Source organism: Electrona antarctica (assembly GCF_951216825.1).
Source record: "Electrona antarctica genome assembly, chromosome: 5".
Taxonomy (NCBI): domain Eukaryota; kingdom Metazoa; phylum Chordata; class Actinopteri; order Myctophiformes; family Myctophidae; genus Electrona; species Electrona antarctica.
The window spans coordinates 39,947,151-39,971,530 of NC_136810.1; the positions used below are offsets into that span (position 1 = coordinate 39,947,151).

General features: G+C 45.2%; 1 protein-coding gene across 1 annotated transcript in view; it reads left to right on the forward strand.

Moving 5' to 3' along the window:
- The window catches only part of syt7a (synaptotagmin VIIa), a 125,186-nt gene extending 101,008 nt beyond the window's left edge, over positions 1-24,178 (forward strand). The window contains exons 7-12 of the mRNA XM_079500507.1: positions 753-855; positions 3,909-4,176; positions 5,269-5,438; positions 10,147-10,261; positions 19,101-19,300; positions 23,709-24,178. Coding sequence (XP_079356633.1) covers positions 753-855; positions 3,909-4,176; positions 5,269-5,438; positions 10,147-10,261; positions 19,101-19,300; positions 23,709-23,813 — 961 coding nt within the window. The 3' untranslated portion in view covers positions 23,814-24,178. The remainder of the gene's footprint in view (positions 1-752; positions 856-3,908; positions 4,177-5,268; positions 5,439-10,146; positions 10,262-19,100; positions 19,301-23,708) is intronic.
- Positions 24,179-24,380: the final 202 nt, after the last annotated feature.

Consider the following 24,380-nt stretch of genomic DNA (forward strand, 5'->3'; position numbering starts at 1 on the left):
TGTGTTGCTGCTGTCCCTTCCTAACTGATAGGTTTAATAACACACTGACACAGACACGCCTTACAGGATGTACAATGTCTGCCACGTTGTTCCGCTCTTCTTTTTCAATGTCTTGTCCCTGTCCGTGTTGCTGTACATGTCTGTCTTACTGTATACAACAGTATATGTTACTATACGTGTCATTATATCTGTGTGTCCCGTTTGTGTGTCCACAGGGAATTAGGGGCTCATTCACTGAATAGTAGGTTGACATAATTTGCCCATTTGTGTTGACCTATAGGAGAACTGAGCTCTATTATTATCTAGTAGTGGTTCACGGTTTCAAATTATCTTTACTGGCTTGTGGGAGACATAGTTACCGGTACTCCCTTACTAGGGGCAATTTTGGCCCTAGTGAATGCACGTATACATTGTAGTGTCCAAATAGCATCAAGCAGGACTCACAACATCAAATATCCTTACTCGAGGGGCCAGCTTTTAATCAGTGGAGGACTTGGCAGCGCCTACCGGTGTTTCCTTTGTTCATTGTATTATGTAAAATAAGTGCTGTCCATGCGGAAATGAGAACTCCGTCCAATGCCAACTGCGTCTAAATTCTGATAGGTAGTCTCAAGTGCCACAAGAAGTGGAGGTTGGACTCGTTGTACTCTTCAGATGTGCCCTTGGTCTCTCTCTCTCTCTCTCTTTCTGGAGAGGAGTGAGACTCTCTGGTTTTCTTTTTTGGACCAACCTACTTTCTCTATTACCTGCAGGGGCAATAATCCAGCTAAAAGCCCCAAGGGCCACCCCCCTGACGCCGATGGCCGCTCCTCCGTCACAGACCTGGCCAACTCTCTCACCGGAGACATGGTGATGGTAAGACGCCCCTGAACGAGCCATCATCACCACCACCACCACCACTACAACACCACACACACCTATCTGTTGATCTGTGCCTTTTATTCCTCCTGCCACCACCCTCGGCTGTGCGAGGTGAGGTGACCGTCCATCATCAAGGTGGTCTGGTAGGTTGCTGAGTCACTCTTGCCTGCGGAGGCCATATTGATTCTGAAGCTGTACAGGTGCATAACGTGACGTCACGGCAGACAGTGACACAGACAGGCGCCGCTTACACAGTAAGTAAGTAGTACACAGGAGCAGCCTACTCAAGGTGACTCACACGTTGTTCGATCCGGGTGTGGAATGCGACTGTGGATATTTCACAGTGGCTCAACTGCCAGACAGGAACAAAAGCCCTGTCAACATGTCAAAAATAGTACCTCATTATGGGGCTTTTTTGTGTGTAACATTTTCAGCCAGTCAACTGAAAACCAATTTATTTATTTTTTGTTACGCTCTTAAGAGAGTGTTGCAACTCATGCACGCAAGCTGCTCCTTTAACAGGCCTATTCAAAGAGTCATTAGCGTTGAGTCTCATTAGAGGCAGATTTGGGGTATGGTACCATCTTCTCCGTTCACTAAGTGGCCTTATGGCCCTGCTACTCTGTGTTATCTCACTCCCTACGCAACAGCCCGTCCCCATCTGTGCCACCCTTACAGAGAAACAAAATGATAGAGGAGACACAGGAAGGGGAGGGGGGCTCACAGACAGAATTAAGGCCTTTTCAGACTGGGAACGACTGACGTGCTCAGTAATTCATTTTCAATGAGAGGCGTGTGTTTATTTGGGACACGCGGAGAAGTTGAGGGGCGATTACGCAAGCATATTTTCATGTGCGCGGCCCCGTGAAATTGTCGCGGGCATGCTTGTTTCGTGCACACGCACGCGGACGACTAGACCTGGATTGTGGTGAGCTTTTTTTGACGCTACGTGTCCCGCGCCCTTATGAGCAGACCTAGCGTTGATCCAGGCGTTACTCGCTCCCCGCCTGAAAGGACCTTAGAGTGAAGGGTGCTTCTCAGCCCATCTGCCCACACAGTAACATCCTGTTCATCTTACCACAAATTGACCCATGAAGGACCAACTTTTATCTTAAAGACGTGTACTGTATTAAGTGATTTTTATTTTAGTAATCATTGCTGTAGACCAGTGGTTCCCAAACTTTTTAGACTGTGACCCAAAAAATAAATGTTATATTCGCCCGGGACCCAAACTAGTGAAAATGGCAGATCTCTTGTAGATCGGCTATTTGCACTATTTCTTAAATATTTTGTTCTAATATATGGAATTTATTTATTTTTCATGAAATCACTGAAAAAAATCATTGAATTTTGTTTTTAATTCATGAAAAGTTTTTTTGGGAATGTTTTTTGAAAATGTTTAGAAATAGGCCTAATCATTCAAAACCATGTAGGAAACCAAAAATAAGTGGACCCATAACAATGTGTCTGCGACCCACAAATGGGTTGCAACCCAGTGTTTGGGAAACTGCAGACTGTTCAGTGACGTCTCCCCATCTCTCCAGCTTATTAGTGAACAGAAAATGCATTTTCAGGTTTTCACCAATTTCATCCAATCAGGGGAGAAAACTCATACAGGATAGACCAGTGAAATTGGAAAGGGATTGATAGAACAACACTACAAAACTGAAGTTGGTAAATGCGTTTTCACTCCTGATTGGATGAAATTGGTGATTACCCACCTGAAAATGTACGTTCTGTTTGTTACTGAAAAGAGCTGGAGAGATGCTCGCCATCTAACATGAACTAACATTCTATAGCAGTGAATACTATCAGAATATACGGTTTTAACGTTTTCTAAAACAGTTATAATATAACTTACAGCATCTTTTTTTTTTTCAATTTACGTTTTATTGAATTTTAATCAAACATACATGAACGACTGACAATTGACAAGACATACAACCGAAAACAAAACAAGACAATATACGTACAATACACACAAGGGGAGATGTCTGCCTCTCTTCTCTATCGATGAACATTCATAATACATAAGTATAATACAGGTGCATATACAGGTTAAACAGGTTTAACTGAAACTATACAAAATCAGGTCTTATGGTAGAAACATGAGCAACTTACAGCATCTTTAAATGAACACTGAGGATTCTCTCTCTCTCTCTCTCTCTCTCTCTCTCTCTCTCTCTCTCTCTCTCTCTCTCTCACACACACACACACACACACACACACACACACACACACACACACACACACACACACACACACACACACACACACACACACACACACACACACACACACATGCAGTAGGCTATGTATCATATGTATGTATGTATACAGAGTATACCCCTTTCTCTCTCTCCATCTCTCCTCTGTCACTATCCTCTTTGCCTTTCTCTTTCTCTGGGTCTGTCCGTTGCCCTCCATCAGATAGCAGGCCTTTCAGGGCACAGTGGTGATAAAGCAGCCAGAGAGTGGCTGACAGAGAGGCAGGGGAGAAAGGCTTGTCTGAAGCTCCCTCTATCTCCAATCTGAGTGCCTCCTGCCTCTTAAGAACATTAGTGAGGAAATTAAACTCACTGAGTCTGCCTAACACTCACTCTCTCTCACTCACACACACACTCTCTCTCTCTCTCTCTCTCTCTCTCTCTCTCTCTCTCTCTCTCTCTCTCTCTCGTAGCTAATTTATATTATGCCTTCATAAATATGAGGCTCCCTCACAGCTTTGCATCAATCATAAGACGAGTTTGTGTGTGTGTGTGTGCGTGTGCGTGTGCGTGTGCGTGTGCGTGCGTGCGTGCGTGCGTGCGTGCGTGCGTGCGTGCGTGCGTGCGTGCGTGCGTGCGTGCGTGCGTGTGTGTGCGTGCGTGTGCGCGTGTGCGTGTGCATGCGCGTGTGCGTGTGCGTGTGCGCGTGCGCGTGTGCGTGCGTGCGTGTGTGTGTGTGTGTGTGTATGTGTGTGAGTCATTGTGAGATGTGAGTGAGGATACTACTCATACAGTACTTGACCCCTTAGCTGACCCCTGTGCCCCCTCCCCCTCCTCAAGCTGTCTCCGGGATCAGAGGATGACGATGGCGAAGGGCCCATCAGTGAGAAGCTGGGCCGCATCCAATTCAGCATTGGCTACAGCTTCCAGGATTCCACCCTCACGGTCAAGGTCCTCAAGGGACAGGAACTCCCTGCCAAGGACTTCTCCGGCACATCAGACCCCTTCGTCAAGCTCTACTTGTTGCCCGACAAGAAGCATAAGCTGGAGACCAAGGTCAAGAGGAAGAACCTCAACCCGCACTGGAACGAGACCTTCCTGTTTGAGGGTCAGTCAGTGGTGTCTTCCAAATCCGAGCTATTTCGATTAAATTCAATGTAGAAATGGGACATTAATGGAAGAATGGTGGATGGATGAATGAATAAGGCTGTGTGACTGCTGAATAAAGATGCTCCATATATATATATATATATATTAGGGATGTGCCGATGAGACATTTTGGCCGATATCCGATATAATTGCTGTTATGGCCGATAACCGATATTACCGATGTCGATATGATCTGTATTGAAAAATTATAAAAATGTTGTCCATTCTGAAAAATACATGTAACAGGGTATCTGCACTGCAGGGCTTAGGCAAGTCAGATTTAACTTTAATACCTTTATATTTAATATTGTGAGCTTGTAGATCTGTTCAAGCAGTTACTTTGGGCTTGTTTATCTGTAAAGACAGACCGATTAATTGGACCATTTAATTAATCGGTCTGATTGATTAATCGAACCGATGCCGATTAATCTAAAAACAACAAAAATCGGCCGATTTACTGATTAATCTCCCATCACTAATATATATATATATATTGGTTGGTTGGAATATAAATTCCAACCAACGCTTTTGTCATTTTCACACCCACCGGCCACATTGTATAATTACCAAAATGTACTGTACTTGCGCCCATCTGTACATCCATGGCTTTGTTGGTCAACAAAAATTTGGTCAACAATTTTTTTTTCTTCATGCTATTCAACAAGCTACTATGTGTCCAGACAGCATGATATTAAACTAGCTAAATTGGAGCTGGACACCATATCTAAATAGAGCTGTTCATTGGCGTGCACATACATTTTGAGGGGCAGGTGCTCAAGTGAAAAAATGCCTTAATAATAGCGTGTGAGATTTATAGATTTTGGGGCATAAATAATATATTAAATGCTTTTAATCCAGAATTGATCAATGTCACCATGTGCCACATACTGTACAAAAATAAAATTAACAAAAGGACACTTTGCTGTCCAGAGGGAAAAAGGGCAGGTGCTTTGGCACCACTTGGTGTCTATCTGTGCACGTCCCTGGAGTGTCTCTCACTGGCTAACTTAACCTTACTGTTGTCCATACATCTCTGTTGGTCTCGTCTCAGGCTTCCCATATGAGAAGGTGAGGGAACGCACTCTCTACCTCCAGGTGCTGGACTATGACCGCTTCAGCAGGAACGACCCCATCGGAGAGGTGTCCATCCCCCTCAACAAGGTGGAGCTGGGACAGATAAAGACCTTCTGGAAGGAGCTGAAGCCCTGCATGGATGGCGCTGTAAGTGGGGAGAGAGGGCTGCATGGGGCACCGAGTGTTGGTGGTGGATGTGGGGAGAGAGGGCTGCATGGGGCACCGAGTGTTGGTGGTGGATGTGGGGAGAGAGGGCTGCATGGGGCACCGAGTGTTGGTGGTGGATGTGGGGAGAGAGGGCTGCATGGGGCACCTAGTGTTGGTGGTGGATGTGGGGAGAGAGGGCTGCATGGGGCACCGAGTGTTGGTGGTGGATGTGGGGAGAGAGGGCTGCATGGGGCACCGAGTGTTGGTGGTGGATGTGGGGATAGAGTGCTGCATGGGGCACTGAGTGTTGGTGGTGGATGTGGGGAGAGAGGGCTGCATGGGGCACCGAGTGTTGGTGGTGGGTGTGGGGAGAGAGGGCTGCATGGGGCACCGAGTGTTGGTGGTGGGTGTGGGGAGAGAGGGCTGCATGGGGCACCGAGTGTTGGTGGTGGATGTGGGGATAGAGTGCTGCATGGGGCACTGAGTGTTGGTGGTGGATGTGGGGATAGAGTGCTGCATGGGGCACAGAGTGTTGGTGGTGGATGTGGGGAGAGAGGGCTGCATGGGGCACCGAGTGTTGGTGGTGGGTGTGGGGAGAGAGGGCTGCATGGGGCACCGAGTGTTGGTGGTGGGTGTGGGGAGAGAGGGCTGCATGGGGCACCGAGTGTTGGTGGTGGGTGTGGGGAGAGAGGGCTGCATGGGGCACCGAGTGTTGGTGGTGGATGTGGGGAGAGAGGGCTGCATGGGGCACCGAGTGTTGGTGGTGGATGTAAGGCAGTGGGGAGAGAGGGCTGGGGTACTGAGATCCCTTTTCCACCGGTTGGTTCCCAATGGGAACTGGTTCAGTTCTTTTTGGTTCTTAGTCCATGAGCCAGTGCTCCAAAATTGGAACGTTAATTATGAATTGAGTGGGAAAAACTATACCTATGTTAAATTGTTTATAGATCAATATAACTAAATTAATATATGATATTGATAACCCTTCCACAGTAGTAGCTTTTTAATATTTTGCATATTTAGAAATTACAATAATTACAATAAATCATTGTCTTCGTGTAAGTAATCAACTGGGGAAGTTTCATGGTGATAACAATCTAATATAGTATTAGATGGTTTTGCACACAATTTTGGAGCTCTGGCTCATGGATTAAGAACCAAAAAGAACTAAACCGGTTCCCATTGGAATCAACCGATGGCATGTGGGTGTCAATGTGAGACAGATGTAGGGGCTATAGTACACACAGTATATACATGTGTGTCTATGTGTTTAATGTGTATACTGTATACATACTGTATGTGTTCTATATTCAGTACACACACACACACACACACACACACACACACACACACACACACACACACACACACACACACACACACACACACACACACACACACACACACACACACACACACACACACACACAAAGAGGTTGTAGATAGAGGGGATGACATACAGTGGGTCACAACTCAGAAGCCATTTTTAAATTTAAAAAAATGATAAAGCATTGCCTGGTGGCTCAGCCAGTTAGTGCAGGACCTGGAAACCGATGGATTGTGCAGTCCAAGTAGGGAATGAGACATTGCCCCGGGTGAAGGAGTTCAAGTATCTCGGGGTCTTGTTCACGAGTGAGGGGAGGACGGAGAAGGAAATCAGCCGGAGAATCGGAGCAGCAGCGGCGGTATTGAAGTCGCTGTACCGCACTGTTGTAATGAAAAGAGAGCTACGCCTGAAGGCAAAGCTCTCTGTCTACCGAGCAATCTTCGTTCCTACTCTCACCTATGGTCATGAAGTGTGGGTCATGACCGAAAGAATAAGGTCGCGGTTACAAGCAGCCAAAATGAGTTTCTCCTGTACAGTTATTATAAAACCTAGTGGACACCGGAAATCAAACAGCAAACACAGTAAACAAAGGTATAGAATAAAGAGTGCAATAAAGAGAAAATAAAAGTAGCAAAGTTAACTTTGTGTGAACAACTTCACAGTAGGCTACGTTCCATATACAACAAAGTCTGTTTAGACAGATGCAATTCGAGCTTAAGGCCCTTTCCCAATTCCTTTTTTAACCCTACCCCTCATCCCTTGCCCCTACCCCTCAGCCCTTGCCCCTTCCCCTTGCCCCTACATAATGAGTGTCAAGGGGTAGGGAGATAAATCATCACCCTAGGAATTGGAACGTCCCTAAATATTGAACGTCCCTTGTAGATATTAATATATTGATATACAACCTGTTCTCAGAAAATAGCTGATCTGCAAGCTCACTACAGGCTAGTGGTCCCCAAACTTTTTCATGTCAAGGACCCGCAAATTGACAATTAGCCCGCAGACCCCCATTTGAAGAGATATGCCAGGGACCCCATAGAATCTAGCAGTGTCACGGACCGCCAGTGTGACATGCATTAGTCCATGGACCCCCATTTGATGGCATTTCTGTCTCTGGGAGCCCCAATTTATATTGTGAAATCAATGTTAATTAACTCAGAGTGTACAAATGGACCCTTATGGGTCCATTTGGTTCCAAACTATCATTTAGCTGGGGACCCCCTGGAACTCTCTCAAGGACCCATGGGGGTCCCCATAACCCACTTTGGATACCACTGCTATAAGCTGTAGATCGGCTATTTTGGGAGAAGAGATGATGATGTATTGTAATTGTAATTTTGTCTCATCTTGGTAGCCCACCAGAATGTAATTCAGCTAGATATAGCTCATTCTGACACCTGCTCAACAGTTGTACCTGATTCATTGATTATTGTATCAACAGTTTGTATAGAATGGGTACAGTTATATATCATAGCCTACAGGGTTAGAAAAAGGAAAAACTATTTACAGTATAGAAAGAAGGGGCTGTGGTCACTGTCTTCATTGTTTTTAATATCATTAAGAACAGAGTCATTTTCTATCATGGAAGTCGTGGTATGCTACATAATATGAATGATAATGTTTAAAATTCAACAACATTTAGGACAATCGTGATTCATCTCCATCCATCCAATTTACAGGCTGTACAGCAGCTTGCAGTCTGTTCCATAGCTGGTTTGCCTGGGGGGGGGGGGGGGGGGGGGGAACAACACCATTGCTAATTAGTTATGTAACTTTTGCAACTTGTGGGGATTAGCATAACATTGGTCATGATAAAACCATACCAGCTATCACTGCAGCGAGTAGCCAACGTTATGCAGCAACAGCGTTATATAGGTACAGTAGGCTATTTCATCACGCTTTTAAGAGCTCCAAAACTGCAGAATGTTGACATATCGGGGTCTGGGGGGTCGGACTGATGCCTGCTAGTTAAGATAGTAGTTTGCATCCGAGTTGTTCCACCGGGGCACCGGCGGTAAATCAAAAATAATAAAGCGCCGATGCGAAATGAATGGGTAACGTTACCGTAACGTTGTATGAATGCAACGCCGTAGCATATCGTTAGTTCAAGTGAGGTAACGTTAACCTTTGCTAGAGATTGCGATATTTTTGGCGATGCAGATTGTTAACACATTCAAAAATATATCATATTCTTCCATAAGTTCCATAATAAAGGACGGAAAAGGCGTCTTACCTCGTCCGCCTTCCGCCCTCTGTGATGTCCCTCTGTTTTAAGTCTGGTCGCGAATCCCCTTCGTTTGAAGGGGATCCAATCCCTTCCCCTCGGCCCTACCCCTCGCTCCAAAGAGAATTGAGATAACCCTTCCTCCTCACGTGAACGCGCATCAGCAAGGGGAAGGGCTAAGGGCCATGGAGAAGGGGGGAATTGGGAAAGGGCCTAATAGTGCGAAGAGGGCGAAGGTGTGTGTGTGTGTGTGTGTGTGTGTGTGTGTGTGTGGGGGGGGGGGTGGCGGCTTGAATCCTTCATGATTCCTTGAGCTGACACAGCGTTCATCGTACAGGGTTTGGATGGGGGGGAGAGCACATTGTATGCTGATGCGTTCGGCTGTCCGCACAACCCTCTGCAGTGCTTTGCGCCAGTTTAGGTCGGTGAAGTCGGCCACCAAGGGATAGCTGTTGAGGCCAAATCTACAAATGCGGCATGCCTTCTAAATCAGTAGTTCTTAAAGTGTTTGGTGTCAAGGACCCCCAAAATGAGGCCACGGATATAATATAATTTGGGGACCCCCCAAAATACATTTGGAACCCCACGAGGGGTCGCGACCCACAGGTTGAGAACCCCGGGAATAAGGCATAACATGCGATATATATATGATATATATAATATACAATAATATATTATAATGATAATAATAAGTGTAAGTAGTAAGTGGAGCACTGTCTATGTGGAACATGGAATTCACTTGTTCAGCCACTACTAGTTAAATCTTTGTGAATGCTTGATTGATTTAATTGATGTACTGTTTTAGCCTCATCATTTGTCAGAGATGTTGAGCTGTCGGCCATTAGACCCCCCATGTGTTTGTTTACAAGGGGTTAGAAGAGAAAATGGCAGCGGTGTTGTAAGATTATACAATGGGCCACTGAGTAAGCTGCACTTTGATATGCCCCTAGTATGAAATGTCTCTAGTAGACTGCGTGACTCATACTCCTCTCTCTCTCTCTCTGTGTGTGTGTGTGTGTGTGTGTGTGTGTGTGTGTGTGTGTGTGTGTGTGTGTGTGTGTGTGTGTGTGTGTGTGTGTGTGTGTGTGTGTGTGTGTGTGTGTGTGTGTGTGTGTGTGTGTGTGTGTGTGTGTGTGTGTGTGTGTGTGTGTGTTCCTCAGGGGAGGAGAGGAGACCTACTGGTGTCCCTGTGCTACAACCCCACGGCCAACACTATCACTGTGAATATCATCAAAGCACGCAATCTCAAAGCCATGGACATCGGGGGCACCTCAGGTACAACGGCCACCCTTTTCTCTTATTTGTCTGACCTCCCTTCCGTTTGCAATTTTTCAATTCAGGTATTTATAGCCCATCAAGCCAAATGACGTCATTATGACGTTATGATGACGTCCTCTGGTGGCGTTCAGGACGTTCAGGACTGTAGGCCAGATCACAGCCCATATGGGGATGGTCTTTACGTCATTTCCAGGACGTCTTCACCAGTTGAAATAATAGTTTATTCTGGGCCAGATCTGACTAGTTATGATATGACTTAAGTTTATTTGGCCTCGTTTGGACTCTCTCTAATTCATCCAGGATGTCCGGATGTTAATGAATGCAGCCGTTCACAACGACGCCGAGATGGACGCGCCACTTTCACACGTTTTTTTGAGTGGTGTAAACCACTCCTACGACTGGCTTTGTTAGTTTACGTGTCTGTCTGTCTGTACCAAAAAAATCAAAAATGAGCATGGTTGCTATGCTATGGTCATCCAGTTCACACGGGTGTGATTTCATTACGTCAGACATTACGTCAGACCACAGCTGATCAGTCTATATAAGACCTTACACCACTCAGTTCACACGGGTGTGATTTTTCCCTTCTCATTGACCTGCTGTGGCCAGGTTTGGAGAGAACACAATAAAAGCTTGTGAGCTTTTTTGGTGGCTTATCCCAGCGTTACAGATTGGAGAAAGTGCCACGAACTCTGCCCATCTAATTATGAGTCTATCAAAAATAGCAACAAGTGATACAAGGAATATGGAAGGAGTGCTAAGTGTTGAGTTTGACCCTCTGATGTTGTATTCAAACATTTATAGACTTGTGTACTAGGCAGTGAAAGGTTACTGTCTGGGTCCCCAGCTGGGTCTCTGCAGACAGCTCTAACAGCAAGGTGACCTTCCATCAGGGATATCTCTCTCTCTCTTTCTCTTTTGCTTTCTTTTTTGTGCTCTGTTTCTGCAGTACTGTACTGTATATCTCGCAGGATACTTTGTCTCCCAGCTCGATGGTCTCGAGTCTCGACTCAGCTCAGTGCTCAGTGCCAAGCGCAGTTTTCTCATAATGTTATCAGTGGCACATTATTGGAATAGGACTGATTCCTGGAGTAGAGATTGTGGTGCTGGTGAATGCTTATTTTGCTCCAGAATATTGATACTGTCTGACGTAATAGACTGAAATAGATCTGAATGTTTCATACTGACGGAGGACAAGTTGACATTGGGCTGTAAATAGGCGTCTACTTCCCTGCTCACCTTTCATAACCTCAACAATTATTAGATAAATTGAACCAAGATTGACTTTCCCTTTAATGTTTTGGCGTGCTGCATATATGGAAACTTACATTTTAGATAATTCCTTAAACAAGGACCATACAGTTACAACATATCATTGTCCATTGTCAACATTTGCAATGTAGTTTATCTAAAACCTGGACACTTTTTGCCCACATTTCTTTATTCTTGTGCTTGTTTATGTTTTGTCCATATTCAGTAAACGTTATGTACCTGAATACAGTACTATTGTACAAAATGCAGCACTTGTAAGGATATTTCCTTCTAGCCGTATTGATAGCAATGCATATATTTGAATGGCTTTTATAAGAATAATACAGTAATTTAGTTATTTTAAGTAATTTTTGTGTAATACCTAGGAACTTTAACGTATCTTAGTAGAGTGTTCTTTGCAGACTGAGATATAAACTAGAAAAAGTGCCCTTCCGGGCACAGGTCTCAGTCCACCAGTGTGTGTGATGTTTGGCAAAATGTGTAGGAGTAATATATAAACGTGTGTGTGTGTGTGTGTGTGTGTGTGTGTGTGTGTGTGTGTGTGTGTGTGTGTGTGTGTGTGTGTGTGTGTGTGTGTGTGTGTGTGTGTGTGTGTGTGTGTGTGTGTGTGTGTGTGTGTGTGTGTGAGACGCGGCTTGGCCTGTTGTAGCGCCACCATGAGGCTGGGAATATGCATGCACAATTTCACCGCAATCGGACGCTGCGTTGAGTAGTTGTGGCGATTTGTACAAAACGGGTACAAAGCAGGCTACTCCTGAAAAGTTTAGAAGCCAATCGTAGCCAATGAGGGTGGATTATGATAAATCAAACAAACCCGTCTTGATCACATGACTATGGAGAACATGTGTACTGATTTGCGTGAAATTTGGATAAAATCTGAAGGAGTAATATTAGAAAATGTGTTTTACATATGTCGGCCTCCTGGTGGCGCTATAAAGAGCAGATGTGAAAAATTCCAGGCAAAGGTTTTTCCTTGGCCTCTAGGGAGTTGGCATACAAAGTTATCCACAGATCCATGCAGTTAGAGGTAAAAACACTTTTCGGCCAGTTATAGCGCCACCATGAGGCTGAGTTGAAAATGTTGGCATTTCTTCCTCGGCCTAGTGGGAATGTGCGTGCACAATTTCACGGAAATCACATGATGTGTTCATGATTTGCAGCATTTTGTTTGAAACTGAGCACTCCTGCGAACTTTGGAAGCCAATCTTAGCCAATCAGGATGGAGTCTGAGAAATCTGAAAGACCTGTTTCGTTGAATGGCTCTAGAGAGACTGTGTACCAATTTGTGTGATGTTTGGACAAAATCTGTAGGTGTACTGTCCAAAAACTTGTTTTGCACAAAGCGGCCTCCTGGTGGCGCTATAACAGGCCGTTCTGGAAAATGTGGGGCAGAGGTTCATCGTTGGCATCCAGGGAGTGTGTGTGCAAAGTTTGGCATCGACCGGGTTAACGGTGCCGGAGATTAGCTGGTAACAGACGGACGGAAGGACACACACACGGACACACACACACACACACGGACGGAGTGCAAAACATACTCTCTCCCCATGCCTTCGGCCTGGTGGAGACAAATATATGACTCATAATTTTATTTAAAGACAGGAGCAATCTCTCCGCTTTTGCCTAGAAGTCAAAATTAGACTGTTATGGTTCTTAATAGAGGGTTGCACTTGCATAAAGTGAGTGGCAAATTGAGGGGCAAATAGTAAATGATGCATTTAAATAGCGCCTTTATCCAAGGCGTTTTACAGAGATTGTGTATTACATTCACACATTCACACACCGATGCCGGGGGAAACCATGCATGCAAGGCGCCAACCCTCTCATCAGGAGCAAATACGGGTTCAGAGTCTTGCTCAAGGACAATTCGACACTAACTCTGTGGGAGACCAGGTTCGAACTGGGAACCTTGCGGTTTCTATCCGGTCACTCTACCCCTGAGCCACTGCCGCCCCAAAACGAGTGGCAAAGTGAGTTTAACATAATGTAATGCAATCAGATAGGACTTTTCTGTTTGGATGTATGGGCTGTCAAGGCATAACTTCTGGGTATGATGATGATGTCACGCGCATACCCTCTATAAGAGCCATATGATCCATGGGTTTTGTACTAGGGCATGGCCAAGGTTGGCCAAGGTTGCCTGGGTATTTAAAATCAAGCAGCAGGTGTTGCTGATTGGCAGAGGCACACAGTTTTCAACTGTGCTCTTGGAGCTGTGGTCTGAGTATGTGTAGCGTTTGACTGTTTATTTATTGTATTTATTGTGCTAAAGTATAGGACAACGGCGATAATACATATATTTTATTAACTCAACGGACAACGTTTCGACTTCAGTTCATTGATCACACATCTGAACAACCTCCTTGCCGTCAGTTAACTACGGTGTTCAAGTATAGGGCTTGGACACTACATAAGTTGAGAACTACGTCGAAGATTTGTATTGGGAAGCAAATCTAACCAGCGGGGCTCGTTCGGACAGCACGGACCATGGTGTGGTGTGTGTTGGTGCTTTGTGACTGGTGAGACGACGGACACGCACGGCAGCAGCAAGCTTCTGTTTTGGATGTGATCGTTGCAACCTGGAGCCGGAGCTATTGGGGCTCCTACCGGGAACATCAGCAGCGAACTTCTTCAACTGCTGTTACTGGAGGTGATCGATTGCCACCCAGTCGGAGCTATAGGAGCGATTACCGGCGGGGACATCGGCAGCCATGCAGCAGAGACCATCAGGACGGACTGGACCGGATTGCACGACGGACGCAGTGGTGGCAATGGTATGTTCAGCGTCACAGCGCCGACAGCCCGACACAAACAGATCCACCACATCAAGCCAAGGCTTTCAGAACAACAACGACAACAAAAGTCAACAACCCCTGCATCGTTCCTGTTTGTATTGCTACGTGTGGGCAAGCACTGGAGCAGCAATGGGCAACGGCGTCAACTTCGGGAGTGCTTGAGGGCTCAAGCACCCACTGACACAATAGATAGCCAAATAGCACCCACTGATATGAAGGCTGAATCTTGGGTCGCTGGGGGGGTGGGCGAACAGGTATTCAAATGCTAATAAGGTGGCTTTTGTTCTGCTGCCAGGTAGAGAGTATAAATGTTGCACTGCAGTACAGTACATACAGGCACTGTCGTCAGCGCCAACACAACGGCTCTTTTAAGAGCTAATAATTCTAAAAGTGTCGTCAGCAGCAGCCAGCAGCCCGAGGGCGCAAATATCAAGCCACCTGGAAAGAGACATTTATCTGGATCACGTACAACTCTACTAAAGACAGAGTGTTTTGTAGCCTTTGCGGGCGAACAGGTATTCAAATGCTAATAAGGTGGCTTTTGTTCTGCTGCCAGGTAGAGAGTATAAATGTTGCACTGCAGTACAGTACATACAGGCTTTATTTCCATTTGACTACTGTGATGAAGCCACCTCCAGCCAAGAAGAGACTCGTCCAGTCCACGCTACAATTCGGCGCCCCCGGTGCCCGCTGTCCAGACCCCGGTGCCCGCCGCCGCCACCCCGACTAAAAGTGTCGTCAGCAGCAGCCAGCCAAATATCAAGCCACCTGGAAAGAGACATTTACCTGGATCACGTACAACTGTTTTGTAGCCTTTGCTCTAAAGCTGTGGAGCTGTGTGCTCCACTCCCATCGAAATCAACACGCGAACAAGATACATTGAACGAGTTTACACGCGAAGGGTTTTCCTCCTGGCAAAAAGCTCTTGAACGCTTCAAAAGGCACGAGAAATAACTAACCCTAACCCAAAGCGCACTGTGTTCATTAGCAAACTATAAATAAAGTACCAAACGAAAAGAAAAAAAAACCTGTTCTCTTCCCCCGCTGCGGGGGACGGGGGGACGGGGGACGGGGTACCCACTGCCGTTATAAGAACCTTCTGCCACTGGCAATGGGGGAAAGGGGCACTGGGAGACAGACTTTCTATAGGGTGAAAGCAGTGGTGTCATGGTTTTTTTTTTTTACTGGTACCACAGCGTTTTAATGACACCACGTAGCCAATAGCCTAAGCCTATTGTTAAATAGTGTGTGTGTGTGTGTGTGTGTGTGTGTGTGTGTGTGTGTGTGTGTGTGTGTGTGTGTGTGTGTGTGTGTGTGTGTGTGTTTATATTTTATTATTGGCATTATTAAAAAAAAAAACGTTCTTTTTTTCATGAGGGGTCAAGGAGGTCGGGTTGAGGGGTCAAGTACCCCTTTTGACCCCTCGTGGCGCCGGGCCTGCATCACAGGTTGCAAAAGCCATGAGTTCTCTCAAGCCAAAGCTCAAAATTGAGACCATTTTACCAAATATATTTGGGAGTACCTGTCCATACTGTCCATACTTTCTGTGGTGCATGTCAAACTGGGGGTCCTTGATACTTTTCAAATGGGGGTCTGTGGGCTAATAAGTGTAAATGTTGCGGTCCTTGCCTCCATGCATTTGTAAGAATACTTTCATGATATACTGCTGTTTTTATTAATTAAAAAAACACACAATATCCTATATTACAATTGAAAACATGTGCCCAAAAGCACGCACAGGAACAAAAGGCACCAGCTACTACATCACTGACACGCTGCAACACGCTGCAACACACACTGCAACAACACACTAACACGTCACACACTTACCCTCCGCGTCGTTGGTTCCCTATCTCCTCATGTCGCGCCGCACGGCCACACTCGACACCAGCCGCGTAAAAATTGTCATCGCACTGCCACTACAGCCGGCTCCCGTCCACACTCGCAAACAATATCAATATCAATAATAAACACAAACACGCCACAAGCACCGACACCCCCGCCTAATTTGTTGCCACGTCTATGAAAACAAGCACAGAAAAAATGCCATTCAACACGCTACTTACACACACTACCACTCGCTTACAATACGCGGACCTGGCAACACTACATTCTCTCTCCCATTTGCTCAGAGCCCACCACGTGACCCACACAGGGAGGGAGACGATTGCGTGATGCTTCTATGTACAGGATTCTATAGGTCACCACTTTTGGTGTGACACACATACGGCTTCTGTTTACTAATATGCGTTGTCAACACGTGCTGAGTTGACAAACATTGACCGACTTCGGAGAAGACTGATAGTTTCTCCTTTACTACTTAGGCTGTGGAAGTATTCACACTAGGCAACTTTTGCATTTATTGGCATTGACAATTTGGGGAGAAAAGGAGGACGAGGAGGTGATCAAGCTCCACAACACCACATTGGTAGGTAGCCTCAAGGCTGCATTTATTTGCCTTCTTTTTCCTCTCGAGGCTGCATGGGATGATGTGAACCCCATAGACATATATACATAGACGCCTCATTTGCCGCTGCAGTTCATTGGAGCGACGTGTATCCCAATGAAGGCGGAAGTGCAGTGCTGAAGGCTTTTTTTTTTTTTAACAAATCTTTATAACAGTCATGACAATATACATTACAAAACAAGACAAACAAACAAACACAAACAACAAAGTTATTAACAATACAACATCAGAGCCAGGGGGGATTAGATTACTAACAGAAAACATTAAAAGAGTGAACACAAAGCAACAGTTCTCCGCAGCTTTCTTATTTAGAAGTGCTGAAGGCATTTGCTGAATGCGACTGCGTCGCTGCCCGAGTGACGTCACTCATGTGAATCCTCCATGTCTCTCGCTGTCACTCAAGTGACTACTGGCCAATCACAGCGCGTCTTTTCCGGGACTTATGTTACCCACGCGGAAGCTTGACAAGCTTCCGCTTTGCTTCCGCTATTCTTCGCAAGGAATGTCGGGAAAATAGTGCCTTCAATTTTGACACACGCCTCAGAGCCGGAAGGGGCGTCTATGTATATATGTCTATGGTGAACCCCTCCAGCAGGCTAGGGAGCACCGCTCCGGTTAGCGGAAAATGACCGCGGGGTGCGGGTTGCCAGGTTTTTTTATAAGTAAAGTATTTACATTCAATTAAAAAAACATATATATATAATACATTTTAATTTACGTCATATTTAGCGGCATTTCGACCTAATTTCTCTGTTCTTTGTCAATGGCAAATATTGAGACGTGTGGGGACTAAAGCTGTATATAGGAGGGCCCTCAAACACATTAGTTCATAACTTTTCATCGTGCTCCTAAAAAAAAAAGTGGCATTGACAATTTGGGGAGAAAAGGAGGACGAGGAGGTGATCAAGCTCCACAACACCACATTGGGAGGTAGCCTCAAGGCTGCATTTATTTGCCTTCTTTTTCCTCTCGAGCCTGCATGGGATGATGTGAACCCCTCCAGCAGGCTAGGGAGCACCGCTCCGGTTAGCGGAAAATGACCGCGGGGTGCGGGTTGCCAGGTTTTTTTATAAGTAAAGTATTTACATTCAATTAAAAAAACATATATATATAATACATTTTAATTTACGTCATATTTAGCGGCATTTCGACCTAATTTCTCTGTTCTTTGTCAATGGCAAATATTGAGACGTGTGGGGACTAAAGCTGTATATAGGAGGGCCCTCAAACACATTATTTCATAACTTTTCATCGTGCTCCTAAAAAAAAATGTGTGCTACTAGCCGCAATTACATACACAGTTAAAATAATAAGAAATTTGCGCCAACGACTGCGTCGACACCTGGCGTGGAACAAACGGGACGAACCGAGGCGCATATATGGATAACAACACTACACGCGCGCTGCAACACAAAACAGCTGCATACAACGCGTGTCACTGTGCACTTCTGTATCTGTGGACTTCTGTATCGCAACGCGGGCCAACGCAACTCTGGGATGAGCGGGCCGAAGGCCCGCGAAATTCTAGTATTATACAAGTTGAAATATATCAGAACGGGTAAGGACTAGTTTGAATAATTGCTGGGTTTTGTACTATGATGTCACATACCACAGGGCATGGCCAAGGTTGCCTGGGTATTTAATGCGTCCCCAATCAAGCAGCAGGTGTTTCTGATTGGCAGAGGCACACAGTTTTTAACTGTGCTCTTGGAGCTGTGGTCTGAGTGTAGCGTTTGACCGTTTATTTATTGTATTTATTGTGCTAAATTATAGGACAACGGCGATAATAAATATATTTTATTAACTCAACGGAACACGTTTCGACAAGTTCATTGATCACACGTCTGTGCATTTTATTCTGCTGCGTATCACATGGGTTCTCAACCCGTGGGTCGCGACCCCTCGGGGGGTCGCCAAATTATTTTAGGGGGTCCCCAAATTATTTAAAAAAAAATAAAATAAAAAAATAATTTATTATAATTTTATTTTCACGATTTTTCAAAAATAGCAGACCTACAAGCTCGTAGCGCGCCACTCGGTGGCGCGCTATGAGCTTGTAGATCTGCTATTTTTCAATAGCTAAATTATAACAATGCTTAAAACACCAAAAGGGGTTCCCGCCCAAAATGGTTTAAGGTTATTGTAGCAGTCAATTTATATTGGGGGCGGGGCGGGGGTCCCGAGACATTGCCAAAGCATTTCCGGGGGTCCCCGGCCAAAAACGTTGAGAACCCCTGGCGTATCACACTGAATTTTGTTGTGGTTAAACCTGTTCTTTTCCTGTGCCGCGTGTGCATTGTAGACCCTTACGTGAAGCTCTGGTTGATGCACAAGGACAAGCGTGTGGAGAAGAAGAAGACTGTGACGATGAAGCGCTGCCTCAACCCGGTCTTCAACGAGTCCTTCCCCTTCGAAGTGCCTGCCCATGTCCTGAGAGAGACCACCATCATCATCACCGTTATGGACAAGGACAGGCTGAGCCGCAACGATGTCATTGGCAAGGTACACAACAGTCAAACAAGGCTATTGTATTTATTATGAATTATTGCAAAGTACGTATACATTTGTACCCCCAGCTATGTTACGTTATCTGCTAGGTACGTATATTCATACTCCTCCCTATACTCCATATATGAAGCCGTTGAGCACCAAACCATTTTTTTACATTGAGATTAATTAATCACTGTTAACCCGGTCGATGCCAAATTTTGCACACACACTCCCTGGATGCCAACGATGAACCTCTGCCCCAAATTTTCCAGAACGGCCTGTTATAGTGCCACCAGGAGGCCGACTTTTGTAAAACATTTTGTTTTATATTACTCCTCCATATTCTGTCCAAAAATCCCGCAAATCGTTACACACTATCTCTATTCTCTATAGTCATGTGTTCAAGACGGATCTGTCCGATATTTCAGATTCCATCCTAATTGGCTAACATTGGCTTTCAAAGTTTGCAGGATTGGCCCGTTCTGAACAAACGCAGTGTGCAATTTATGTGAAATCTTTCACAGAAGTTCCTACTAGGCTGAGGAATATATCCCACCCTTTTCACATTGGCCTGTAATAGCGTCACCAACAGGTGGATTTTTGCAAAACATATTTTTGGAACAAAATGCCTCAAATCATCCAATTGCCATCCAAGGCGTAAGAAGAAAAAGCACCCTTTTCACATTGGCCTATTATAGCACCACCAGGAGGCCACATCCGGCCCTGGTGGAGACCTGAGCCCCGAGGGGCACTTTATCTAGTTGTCAACGCGTTTACTAAACAAACTTTGAACTAAAGACAAACATTAAACTTGTGTATAGGAGGGGCTAGTGCCCCTCAAAATGTGTTTTGCAAAAATACACCTGTTGGTGGCACTATAACAGGCCAATGTGAAAAGGGTGGGATATATTCCTCAGCCTAGTAGGAAAGTCCGTGAAAGATTTCACATAATCTCCGTCCTCCCCTCACTCGTGAACAAGACCCCGAGATACTTAAACTCCTTCACCTGGGGTAATGCCTCATTCCCTACTTGGACTGCACAATCCACCGGTTCTCAATCCACCGCTGCGAACCATGGCCTCAGATTATGAGACGCTAATCCTCATCCCAGCCGCCGTACATTCGGCTGCGAACCGGTCCAGTGAGAGCTGAAGGTCTTGGACCGATGGTGCCATCAGGACCACATCATCTGCAAAAAGCAGTGATGCAACCCTTAACTCACCGAGCCGTATACCCTCTCCGCCACGACTTCGCCTCGAGATCTTGTCCATGAAAATCACAAACAGGATAGGAACTCAGGATACAATACAATAATCCAACAGAGAACACAACCAAACACAGGGCTTAAATAGGCACAAGATTAACAGGACACAGGTGAACTCAAATCAACACAAGGATTGGCTTGGGAAAACAAGACACACTAGGTGAAACAAAGAACCAAAAATCAGGGAAGGTGAGACAAGGCAGGAAACAACTACAAAAAGGAAACACAAAAGCATCACTTCAAAATAAGATTCAAGAACACCATAGCATTACTTCAAAATAAGTTTCAAGAACAACAAACAACACACGGAAGGCAGATCCTGACACACACGGACAGAGTGCAAAACATACTCTCTCCCCATGCCTTCGGCCTGGTGGAGACAATAAGTGAACAATATTAGAGCAGAATAGTGGTGAGATGTTGCGCAACACAATGACATACGCAGTTACTCAATTAGCATTGTGTCACGAGTGTGGCTGTCACAGTCCTGTTACTTTTCTTACACACCTCGTATATTTTACTGTCACCCGAGAGCTGACTTTGTGGTGGAACACGCAATTCCTGCCCATTCTATCCCTCCCCAACCAATTCCCACCCGTGAACAAGGACAAGATAGATAGATAATAACTCTTCCTAGTTCCGGACCGCTTCCCTACTTCCTTCACAGGTGTTATCGATGATACTAATTATATGTTCCATTTAGTGTGCAGTGGTTCTCAAACTGTTTCATTTCAAGGACTTGGCCCATAACTCTCAGAGTTACACACCCGTACGGGGACATTTGGAACCCACCCAAGGACACTTTGAGACCCACTGGTGTAGCAGAGTGTTTCTAGTGAGCCAACCACGCACAATAGCAGCAAATTGGTCAGAATGGAACAGAGCCTTCATTAGTATCAGCGGTAACACCTGTGAAGGAAGTAGGGAAGGGGCCCAAGTTCTTTCCAAAATGGAATGTGTAACATTATGTTTGTTGTAAGAATCAAACGGTGGCATCCACGGTGGTGGGCAGGAGCTTTACTCCTGTCCCCCCCCTGGTCCAGCATTAAGACTTGACAGCCCTCCAAAAAGATGAATAATTTCCCAAAAATGTTCTGCATAGAAAGATTGTGTGCTCAATTCTTACTTCAAATACTGGGAGCAGTGCAGCAAGCTGTTAATTAAACATGAAAATGAATTCCCTATATTGGTCGTCCTGGAGGTAAAGTGTGGTAATTTAAAACCATTTGCCACTCTGACTGCATCATTCATTTGAATTACTACAGTGCTAATGGCAGTGATGACAGAGATGTTCCTAGTGAGAAATCTAGAAAGAAAGAAAAATGTCAAAAAACTGTTTAAATGGCTCTCCCTCCCAGGACTCATTACATAACCATGCAGTTTAACACTAAAACACATGTTACAGTTTGCTGAAAGAGGTGCAGTCGTAATTGCTGTACTTTACTTGCCCTCGGGGCACAGGTCTCCACCAGGGCCTCCTAGTCTCACTATAATAGGCCAATGTGAAAAGGGTGCCATTTGTTCTTATGCCTTTGATGGCAATGGGATGATTTGAATGTGAAATGTGAAAAGGGTGGGATAAATTCCTCAGCCTAGTAGGAAAGAGCATGAAAGATTTCACGTAAATTGCACACTGCGTTCATGATTTGAGGCTTTTTGTTCAAAACAGGTCTTGCAAACTTTGAAAGCCAATGTTAGCCAATTAGGATGGAATATGAAATATCGGACAGATCCGTCTTGAGGACATGACTATAGAGATACTGTGTAACGATTTGCGGGATTTTTGGACAAAATCTGGAGGAGTAATAGCAAAAAATGTGTTTTACAAAAGTCGGCCTCCTGGTGGCGCTATAACAGGCCATTGTGGAAAATTGGCATCTAGGGAGTGTGTGTGCAAAGTTTGGCATTGATCGGGCCAATGGTGCCGGAGATCAGCTGGTAACGGACAGACGGACAGACGGACGGACGGACACACGGGCGGACGGAGTGCAAAACATACTCTCTCCCCATGCCTCCGACCTGGTGGAGACAATAAAGTTTAGGATGCAGTGTAACTGCGAGTTTTTGGCCTAAATGCAAAAAAAATTCTCTAGTTTTCGCCGGCTGCTGGGCGCGGCTGCACTAATAACTTTGGGGCAGGCCCATCTAGAGTTTGAAATTTGAATGGACAGGTTTAAGTCAAAGGAGAGACATCGAAGAGGAAGGATGGATAGGGAAGGATCAACATATGGAATGTCAGAACAGGTTCTGAAATATATCTATTTAAGGGTTTGAGGTTTGAGGTCAGATGTAGAGTTGCTGGCCAATAGTGATGACATCAGGGATCTCCATATATGGGCTTAACTGCGACAGCAGGTCGCATTTACTATGACATCAGGGTCTCCACATCTCCATCCCTGATGATGTCACATGATGTCACGAGACCTGGGCACCTATGGTGCCCGACACACTGACGGTGCCCGACACACTGACGGGAAATGCTCAATTCCATAGTTAACTGCGACCTTCGGTCGCAATAACAATGAAACAAGATGTAAATGTTGATGTTTCCATCTTCAAGGCCCGACCACACCATAGTAGTCTCTATCATGGTTTTACTGCCTTGGTTTGCGATTTTCTTTTGTCAAATAAGTTTTTATTAAGAACAGGTTATAAATTGTTATACATTTGGTATGATATAATATAACATTTTTCCTTTATGAAAAAAGAGAAAAAGAAAAACCCTCAATCCCTCCCACCCACACTGTTCAGTGACACCGCAAACTAGAATAGAATAAAATAGTAAGATGATGCAATACTCATGGAAAACAACATCTAAAATGAAGATTCAGTCAACCACATCAGTGGTATCCTGTCCATTAGGTGTTTCTACTCAAATAACGGACGAGGGGCAGCCAAACCTTATCAAATTGTCTCTCTTTTTTTTCAAGAAATACCTTATTCTCTCAAGATGAAGTGTACTACTCATTTCATTTAGCCAATGTTTAAATGCAGGAGCCTCCTCCCTTTTCCAGTGTGTCTTTTTTTGTTGTTGCTGTAATCAGACCATATGAGAGGAGTTGTTTCTGTGCTCTCGTCAGGGTTTGTGATTTTTAACACTTCATCCCCCCCCCTCTCTCTCGTTTCTTCCATCCACCTCGCTTCCTCTCCTGTCAGATCTATCTCTCGTGGAAGAGTGGACCAGCGGAGGTAAAACACTGGAAAGACATGATGGGACGGCCGCGTACCAACGTGGCCCAGTGGCACGCTCTCAAGGCCTGATCGCACCGCCCAGCTTGCTACACCCGCCCCTCTCCAAATGCCCCTCTCCCCTTCGCCTGTCCCACTCCCGTCCTTATGCACAACATTGACTTGCTGCCAGGCTGCGAAACACGGGTACAATTAGCCATCTGCTCTCCTAAAACCTTTAAACTCTTGTCTTCTCTCTCAAAGAAAAATCTGTATCTTAAATATCCTCTCTTCTTCCGTTCTCTCTTGCTTTCTTTCTTGCTTCCCTCAATTCTAGTCTTATTTTCTTGTCTGCCATCCTGCCAATGACCCCCTGTGTATGTGTGTGTGTGTGTGTGTGTGTGTGTGTGTGTGTGTGTGTGTGTGTCTCTGTCTGTCTGTCTGTCTGTCTGTCTGTCTGTCTGTCTGTCTATCTGTCTGTCTGTCTACGTCTCCATTGACCCTTCATCTTTCCCGTATTTGCAACACCCTTTGAATGTGAACTGCGCTGCAAAGCCCCAGTGTTCTACTCTCTTGTAATGCTACTGTATTGATTTATCCAGGTAAACCACATTATACAGTACAGCTTTGTATACATACAAAGTATACTTTGTATACATA